General features: G+C 32.4%; 1 protein-coding gene across 1 annotated transcript in view; it reads right to left on the bottom strand.

Annotated features, from left to right (window-relative positions):
- The window catches only part of ZZZ3 (zinc finger, ZZ-type containing 3), a 56,588-nt gene that overhangs the window by 21,925 nt on the left and 24,391 nt on the right, over positions 1-10,272 (bottom strand). The window contains exons 2-5 of the mRNA XM_006831084.1: positions 6,008-6,146; positions 1,799-1,946; positions 1,596-1,711; positions 457-552 (exon numbers count right to left, since the gene is read on the bottom strand). Coding sequence (XP_006831147.1) covers positions 457-552; positions 1,596-1,711; positions 1,799-1,946; positions 6,008-6,146 — 499 coding nt within the window. The remainder of the gene's footprint in view (positions 1-456; positions 553-1,595; positions 1,712-1,798; positions 1,947-6,007; positions 6,147-10,272) is intronic.

The raw sequence follows: 10,272 nt of genomic DNA, 5'->3' as shown, positions 1-10,272 counted from the left end.
AAAAAAAAAAAAAAAAAAATTCATTTTATTTCTTCCATTTTACATTTTCCTACAGCCTTCCCCAACTCTAGGTTCCTGATTTATCCCCAAACAGAAATTCATATATTCTCCAAATTTAAAGCCCTTAAAATATGTGAAAGGGTATACAGCAATATCTATATATTTTCAATTTATAAAAGAGGAATCCATGGTTAAGAGTAATTACCAAAAACAGTATTATTTGAGATAACTTCAGAGAGTTTATGGAAAAGAAAAACTGAAAGATAATGAAAATTTTCCATAAACGTTTTAAAACCCCTTCGTACTTTATTCACAATACTGACTCTAATATTGCAGTTTTGGATTTTTAAAAAAACCTAAGCAAGGTCAGCGGTTTAAACTCACCAGCTGCTCATCAGAAACCCAATTACAGGGTTGCTATGAGTTTGAAGGAAGTTGACGTCATTTAACAACAACATGCAATTTAGAAATATCTATTACCTGTTCTTCTACAGTCCACAATTGGTTAAATGTTTCAGGTTTGGTATCATCACACAGGCGTCCTCTTATCATCTGTGTATAAAGCAAGTCTTTTATCAAGGAGAAAATAGTAAAGACTATCCTTTGATATAATCTAATAATATACAAATTATGTGATTTTTAAATTAATTAAAATTATTTTAGTAAATTTATTTTTAATGTGTATGTTTTTATTATTTACAAATGGTTTCATATTCTTTATTTCATTTTATTTTATACTACTAGCAATCCTTTGATATAGACAACAATAACTTCATTAAGGAGTCTTACAGTGGTGCTGAGGATAAGCACTGGACAGCTTACTGCAAGGTCAGCAGTTCAAATCCACCAGTTGCCCCTCAAAACCCTACACAAGGTTGCTATTAGTTGGAACCGACTTGATGACACATAACAACAAACTTAATTAAAAACAAAAAAGGAAATGTAGGTTCAAAATGGAAAAGCAATATATCTACTGACATACATCTAATTAAGAGTGGTAACACCAAGACTCAAGTCATGTTCACATTCTACTCTTTAACAACAGTTATTGTTTTTAGAGTTAATAATGTGTGTTAGATATTCTACTAAACATACTGCAGATATTATTCATTTAATCCTCATCACACCTACAACCTGTTGTTATTAAGTGCCATCAAGACGGTTCTGACTCATAGCAACCCTGTATAGGGTCTCCAAGAAGCAGCTGGTGAGTTTGCACCTTCAACCTTGCAGTCCCAGTGCTTTATACAGTGCCACACCAAGACTACTAAGACCTAGATGATATTAATTTCATTTTACATCAGAGGAAACTACAGTGTGGAGACTTTAACTTAAGTGGTACCCGACATTTCATATCTAGTAAGTGGTGAAGCTGGGATTTCAGCCCAGGTTTCTCAAAACTTGAAATTTCAAGCCCACACTAAATACAAGTTTTTTAGTGAAAACTTGAATTTTTAGAACAAACACTAAAATGATGTGAAAAAGTTTTGTTACAATTCAAAATTTCCTACTCTTACTTTTAAGAACACATTATCAGCAAGCTGAGAAAAACATTTATCTACTATTTAAACTTTCCCACTGAATATATTACTTACCTGAGGACGACTGTTTGAGCCTTCTGGACCATCACTCAGAGGCAACATAGAGTATGAAAGGGACTCCCCATCCTTCTTAGAATCTAAAGGACTTTTTGGTCTAGCAGGTAAACCTACTAAAAACAAGTCCAGGTACAGAATTATTAAAGCAAGGCACTACCAGATATTTCTCCACTTATAATTCTTATTATGTGATTTCTTACCTTTATCAAAAACTAGTTTAACTCTCCTAGTATGCCTTTTACGATTTTTAAATTCTCTTTCAAAGTTTCCAAGGCTACTAGTATATTGGTCCCATGAAATCTCGGGTAACTGAACAACTCTCTGTGGATACGGAAGCCCTATATCAGCCTAGGAAAAAAAAACAAAACTTAATTAAAGAAATAATCAACCATAGTCAAATTTCATTTGACTCTAAATCCAATAAACTGTTTGAATCCAAAAGTTAGTAAAGTTAAGATACAATTTAAATTATTAAAATATCTTAATAAAACATTAAGAAGATAAGTAAATGAAAATAAATTGGGCAAAACATTAAAAAAAAAACAAAAAAAAAAAACTAAACTACACACTCAAACATAAATGCCAAAGCAAAAAGAGGTAGGTACCTCTAAGAAAAGCATACAAAATGTGCCTGATTGTAACACATTAGAAAATTTATCAGAAATGTACCCCATGCTTATCTGGAAAAAATATTTCCAGAATCCATTAACTTAACTCATCACATCTATGTATGTATGACATTTAAAAATCAAAATAATACCTTCAATTTATCTGGAGTACAATTACTTTATCAACATTCTTAAAAAAGCTAATTACTATTATAATTATTAAAACCAGGTTGTATAGCAATCTTTATATTTGCTAGAGATTTGGATTACATAGGTGTATGTATGTATTTGTCAAAACTCAAGGAATTAGCATTTGTAGATTTTGTCATACGTAAATTTCATTCAAAAAAAGTTTTAAACTGTACTTGATATGCAAGCTCAAGTGCGTTTTGTGAAGTCTGTATGGTATCTGCAGCTTTGAAATGCATCAAAAAGTAAGATGGATTGACAGGTTGGTAGAAGGATAACAGATATATGATAAAGCAAACACAGTAAAATGTCAACTGTACAATTTAGTTGGTAGATATTCATGTGTTAACTATACATTTCAATTTTTGTGTGTTGAAACATTAGGGGAAATATATGATTATAAATTCTAAAACTAACAAGCTAAATCTATTTTGTGACATAAAATTATAATTTTTATTTTGCTTAAGTATTAAATAATAACAATAATATATATTAACATAAAGCTCTCGTTTTACAAAATTAAAGGATGATACCTTTTGAAATAATAATAATTTGAAACAAATCTAGGAAATCATAAAAATTCCCTGTATTTTATATACCAATATAAACCATAAGTTTCATTCATTGCCATTGGGAGTTTTTAGATGTCTAATCAAGGATTCATGGTGTGGTGCTGTAGGATCAGCAATGGACTGCAAACCACAAGTTTGGCAGCTCAAACCCACCAGCTGCTCCTTGGAAATCCTGTGAAGGGTCACTATGAGTTGGAATTGACTCAACAGCATTTTAACAACAACTAAATCAAACAGACCACAAATCAAAATTAACTAATATGGTCAACCTAAACAAAATAGGAAAATTAAGCATGTATGAGTAAATAAAATAAACTTTTAAGTTAAATCTATTAGAAAAAATTCCAGTCAAGAAATACAAAGGGGGCTTCAAAAACCTCTTGGAAAATTTCCCTTATCCGTTAATTTCATTTTTCCACTAAATTTTTTAAAGATCCCTGGTATGTCTTTAATGGTTATTAAGGAATCTAGATTTAGTACACTTCTGAACACTTCTAAAAAAATTCTATGATGGTCAATATCACATTTCTGTTTCTAAGATAAACTGATGAAGAAATTTAGTTCTATACTAAATCTGGAAATGGAGAACTGGCAAACACCAACAGCATGCAAATCTAGTAAACGTGTCTAAGATTAATATATTTTTATTAATATCTACTTTTCTTATATCATCTGTTAGTTGAATCCATTATAAACACTAAGTATTGTATCTTTTTGCACCAGCACATTGGTTAATAAGAGCAATGCAGAAATAATAAACACATAAGTAGGCCCATTTTAGCAGAGGGAGTTCTAAAACAGAACTCTAAAAATGTCAGAAGTTTGAGCAAATCAATATTTAAGACTCTACATCTGTTATACTATTCAATGTTTTCTGAGAGCATGCAGAAGAATGTCTACCAAATATTATCACTAAAAATTTCCAAATAATAAATTAATACACATAAATACAGTCCCCACGATTGCCCCTTAGCATCTGGTAAACCATTGTTAAGTACCTTCGAGTCAGTTGAGACTCACAGTGACCCAGTTATAGGGTTTCCAAGGAGCAAGAACTGCAAATTGTAATGAAAATGACCGTATTTGTAAGTGTGAACAAACAAAATTACTTGCTGTCCTGTTAAATTACTAATTGCATGTGATTAAAGCACTACTGAAAGTCTACTCAGAGTTGAAATGCAAAAGTACTAGTTAGAATAATGTGAATTAAAGTAGAAATCTGTTTGCATCAATAGCTTAAGTAACAGTACAACTTTTTTTTTTTAATACTATTTCAGTTTTTAATCTGATCTGAAAAAAAAAACAACACAACATTTACTTTTGAGTTAAGCTGCAGCCTGGTTTCTGTTTAACTGTCTCTAACACTACTTCACTTGGTATTAAGTTACATTATTAATGAGTATACAATTTTGTTATTTAAAAAAAAAAAAGGAACACTCAGCATTCTGTAGTACATTTAAACAAAACATTGCCTCCTTTTCTGATCTGCATGACTTATTTTGCTGTTCTGAAAAAATATGTTGGCCAGAGTTTTATTCTGGGAATCATATAACCATTGGTTCTGTTCAGCTTGACCATATTTGATGGTGCTTAGAGTTGAACTGTGTACAGAAACCATTCTGGCATAGACAGCAAAATTGGCATAAATGCTAATATGCCTATGCTATGCTTCTGTGAAGTAATTATTAAATCAACAGTGAATTTCACTTAAGGTACACTTTATTTTGCTAGTAAAATACATTCATAGTCTCTATACTTTATAGCAATTTTTGCAAATGTTTAAAATGAGAAATCCTTTAAATTTACAACTTTTTCCAAGGAGCAGCTGGTGAGATTGAACCACCAACCTCACTGTTCAAACCAATGTTACAGTCCTGTGCATTAACCCACAGCACGTCACCAGGACTCTAAAAACAGGTGACTCAAAAAGATGCTTAAGTTGTCATGTTACATAGTTCATGTCTTTTAAAAAGCAAACAAGATTCTTTTTCAGTTTTTTGTTTTAATCTTTTCACACAATGTTGATTCACACAAGTATTATGCCTCTCAAATTTAATGGGAAATAGGTGGGTTGATAATTCAAGAGACTTACTACAGCATAAATGCACATCTGGATCAATTCAATATTTACATATTAAGAAAGTTATAATAAAACCTGCTGTCATTTTCAAAGGGTTAACATAAAAGTTTTTTTAAGAAAAGAGAAAATTAGGATTTTTCACAGGAAAAAAGGATGGCATTAAAGCTAAGCAAAATGTATACTTCCAGCTCATGGATTTTTGGGGGAGAGGCAAGGAGAACATTTTCTTTGTGAACTATGGTAGGCCAACTGACCCTGTTGTACACTGAGATTATAGTCCTGAATCCCCAGTGACTCATTCCCTCAAAGTATATGGCTTTGTGTTAAGAATCTCCTGATTTTATCTACCACAACCTTAAAGACATTTAAAACAGATTATCTGTTTTCAATCACCATTGTTTGCTATCTCAATATGTTGATGTGTAAAAGTAACCAGAAACAACAGCTGAATAAGTCATATAAAGTTTTTTTTTTTTTTTTAAGTTTTACTAATTCTGAAATCAAACACGGAAAACACTCAAAAATGGAAAGATGCCTGTAAAAGTTAGGAAAATGTCTCAGACATCAAAGTCCTATATAAATATCCAATAAAAGGTATTAGGAGTTTTCATGTGGCAATATTTTATTGAGTGTTTAACGGGGCTGGGAGAAGGCAACAGCGTGCCTTCAGTAGTACGGTTAACTATTGTTTGTTGGTTAACTATTGTTTGTTGTTGTTATGTTGTTTTTAAGTGCTGACCCATAGCAACCCTGTATAGGGTTTCCAAGGAGAGCTGGTGAGCTTGAACCGCCGACCTTGCAGTTCAAATGGCTTTGCAGTCTGGCGCATTAACCCACAGCGCCACACCAGGACTCCAAGAAAGGGGGGAAAATAAAACTTTAAATATACACTCATATTAAAGAATAAATCAAATTCTCTAAAATATTACCAAATATATCTCAAAAGTGCTCAAGGTATACCTTCTTCTGGAGTTTTTCCACAAATCCAATTGGATTTTTTAGTGCTTCCCTCTGGTGTCTGCCTAAACTTTCAAGATCTTGAACTGCTTGAGAACGCTGAGCCTCGAGTACAGCAATCGTCTGTAACAGTCTCTGATAACTACAGAGACAAAGAAAAATATCTCACTAAAATTTTCTTCTAATAACAATTATTATTAAGAACTGAGTTCAAGCCATGACCTACTATTAAGTCATACATTCTCTTTAAAGTTATGTGAAAGCGTTTATGGAAATAAATGGTTTTCCTGAGTTACGAAGTACCTAGTCAGAATAAATCAGTTAGAGAAAGCAAAGCCTTTTCCCCGCCATTCTTTCTAGTTCTTGAACCTGAACAAGTACAAACAGTAAAAAAAGCATCTTGGCTTCCCAATAATCAGCCGTTAAAAAACTACTTATCTTTTTTCCCCCCTAATTAAAATCATAAACTTTTAGTACTGGGAGGGATCAGGAAGTCCTGGTGGCACAATGGTTAATTACTCAGCTGCTAACTTAAAGTTGGTGGTTCCAACCCACACCATAAGTTCCATGAGAGACGGACCTGGTGATCTGGTAAAAACTGTTGTTGTTGTTAAATGCTGTTGAATTGGTTCCAACTCAGCGACCCTGTATAAGGTTTCTGAGGAACAGCTGGTGGGTTTGAATAGACAACCTTGAGCTTAGTGGTATAGTGCTCATTCTACAGCAACACACCGGGACTCCCTGGTAAAGATTACAGCCTAAGAAATCTCACTGATAGGTTCTACTGTGCCCTATAAGGTTGTTGGGACTCTGAATCTTCTTGAGAGCACATAACAAAATGATGGATTGCCAATTCCATCCTCCCTGTTTGAGCTTGTTAGAATAAATAATTAAGACACATTTTCATGCCCAGAGTCACTGGATACAGTTACATAACCCAGTTTGAAGTCTCACACTCTCATTTGCTCTCTTTTACACTCCCTAATGTAAAAGAGGCTCACTTTCCTTCAAGAAAGCTGGTTTTAGCTTTGTTTTATTTGGGGGTGGGGGTTAGCATTTAAAATAAAACAAATGTCCAATTCTTAAATAGTGAATATTTGTAGAGAAGGAAGGTCTAAATTTACTTTCCTGCTTAAGGGTCTATTTAAATCTATTTTCCATTATCCAGAAATCTCAGCATGATGCTAATGTACAAACTAATTCACTTTTTTAGTCTTTTAGTTGAAATTGTCTTGCTTTGCTAATTATCACCTATAAAAACATATTAACATAAAACTCTAAATGCTCAAATATATTTTGCAAAAGGAATCATGAAGAAGTCACTCAAATTCACTACGAAATAAATGGTTATTAGTGAAGTACATTTTTCTATTTATTTTTCAAATAAATCTTATTCTGTTTTCCACTTGACTGTAAATACCATAATGGGAGACACATCTGTTTTGTTGTTTGCGGCACAGTTCCCAGGATACAGATGCTCAATAAATTGTTTTGAATAAATTTAAAAATAAATGGACGATCAGTGCAACTAAAAAGTATATTCAATCCTTTAAGTCCAGAAGTGGGCATACTAAGTGAAATTTCAAAGGTGAATAATGTAATTTTTAGGTTCACAGCCTTAGTGTAACTGAGACATTAACATTCACTATGAGTACACTTTCTCAAGCCCCCAGCTCACATATCTTCTTATCCTTGTTCACAAGTCCCTTGTTAATTAATCCCTGATGAGCTGTTTTAATAATTAAAGTAAAAGCTGGTAACACTGATGGGTTAGATGCCACATTAGCTAGTGATATTTCATTTAAAAGACAGAATTCTACATTTGAAAAGTTAGGGCTAAACAGAAATCTACATTTGAAAAGCTAGGGCTAGACAGAACTGTATATTTGGAAAGTTAGGGTTGCAGAACAAATCACTCTAGGATAAGCTACTAAAACTCACTTTTACTATGCCTCCTTTTGCTTTCAAGTGCATGGTGAATACAAACCCTGCTTCTGCTGGCTGTTTCTACTAAGCAGGCTCACAAAAGACAGATATCCAGGGGATAATAGGGAACTGGGTGCTGAACAAATTTCTACAATACTCTTAAATGCCTATAGCTGAATAATCAGACTTGTGGAGTTTCTACAACATGATTAACCTGTTCTAATCCTGGGTTCCATACTTTCTGTACCAAATAAAAAGAATGGTGAATCTATTAAATTCTCAGCACACTGTTGTAAGCAGAGTACATAACAATTAGTAAGACACAGGTAAGAAAATAATTATAAATAAATGAAGTTTACAAAAAAGAAAATGTTGTCAGTTACAAAGGTAGCTTTGTTATGTATGAAGAAAACTGACAGTCATAGAGGAAGACCTCTATCTGAAACAAATAAACTCTAACAGTCTTGCTGCATATAAGTGATTATACTATAAATCTGTCTTAAAAAATAATTCTATAAGAGCTGAAAGGAAAAGTAACTCTTCAATCCCTACTCTACTTCTTTTTTGTCAAGATAAAATGATCATCAGATTCAAAGGACTATAGGATAAACACTGATGAAGACTTAAAAGCACATCATAAATGGAAAGATTCTAAGATAATAATACATTCAAGTGTTCTATCCTAGATAATCTTACTCATTTCCAAGAGTACTCTGATAGTTTATCAGTCAGATTAACATATATACTTAGGTAGAAGTAGAAGGAATGATTTTTAAAATGGGGTGACATCTAGTAAAGAAGTATGACACAGACAAATCTATTTTCAATCCTACCCACCTACTTAGCCTACATGCAAAAATCAAACTACAGAATCTGATCAAGGAGCAATCCAGATCAAGGCAAGATTCATTTTTTTCATTTATTCAGCAATTATTTACTAAGAGAACAGGAAGTTTTAGTAACTCTCAGGATAAATCATACGGCACTTAGATATAACAGAGAAATTACAACTGCACAAGAGAAAGAGAAAAGGAATTGTATGGTGTATGAATTGGACAGGATTAGCCATGTTATTGTTGGATAATCGATATATGAGAGTTCAAACTTTTTTCTCTTTTTTTGGTCTATTTGAAATTCTCCCTAATAAAATTAAAAATGAACAACAACAAACTCCAAAACTCCAACTTTTGTCCAAATTAATAAGCGGAAAAGTGGTAACTAGAACAAAAGAAGTGATCATTCTACTATTTCTGGACTGTTTAGTTAACACTTGCCACTGCATTCAGCTCTACTTTCTCAGAGAGAACAGATTCACAAACAGACCAGATGGATAACTGTGAAATAACAATAACTACTAACATTGACTGACTGTGTACTGCATGCCAGGTATTGTTATAATAACCCAATCTTAACAATACATTTGAGACATGTAATGTCATTATCCTTATCTTATAGGCAAGGAAAGTAAGGCTCCAATTAAGTAATTTGCCAAGACAATACCAGCTCTTCGTGGTGGAGCTTGGATGTGAAAAACAGTGAAAGACGTGACAGTACTCAACCATAAAAAGAAGACCTCAAGTAGAATATGATTTTGGTCTTTACATAACAACAGAAAATAAATTTATAAAGGATCAAACCAAGATCAAAGTGTGATGAAGGCTACTCTCATTTCTGCCTCTCAATCAACTAATAGGTTTACTTTTAAAATTCCATATATTTTTGCATGGACATAAATATAGTTAGCTTTCCCCACAGAACAACTTTATACTAAATTTATCAAAAATGTTCTGTACTTATGTATTTCTAAAGCTGATTCATAAACAATGGTAAGAATAGTGAGCTTACCTGTGGCAAGTGACTATTTTACTTTTTTTTCCATGTCATCAACATAAAATAAAAGATAACTTTAAGCTTTTATATTACAGAATTATATATGACTAAATTATAAATACCTTTCAAGTCTATACCTAAGTTATTATCACTACCTTTCAGTATCCAAGTCCGCTTGAATTCTTTATTCACTTCTGTGAATATAAAAATTTTTATATAAAAGAGTATATAGATTTAAAAATGTAGATATCTGAAAGAGAATATCAAGGAATTAGCAATCTGGAAGTTAAATTTAATTATCAAATTTCTAGGCAATAATATTACATACACCAAAGCAGAGCGAACAAAGAAAAAGAAGAGAGATTTTATTTTCAATTAAACTAAAATCTTCCTCAAGGAATCAGATTTTCATTTCTATTGTGAAAGTAACTCTATGATTACATGACATTTCTAACCTGAAAAAGAGTAGCAAGGGAAATATTTTTTTTTAAATCCATACTAGGGTACATCCT

The sequence above is a fragment of the Chrysochloris asiatica genome, unplaced genomic scaffold (assembly GCF_000296735.1).
Source record: "Chrysochloris asiatica unplaced genomic scaffold, ChrAsi1.0 scaffold00002, whole genome shotgun sequence".
Taxonomy (NCBI): domain Eukaryota; kingdom Metazoa; phylum Chordata; class Mammalia; order Afrosoricida; family Chrysochloridae; genus Chrysochloris; species Chrysochloris asiatica.
Note: the sequence above shows the minus strand (reverse complement) of the source record. Positions and strands in the feature narration are given on the sequence as shown.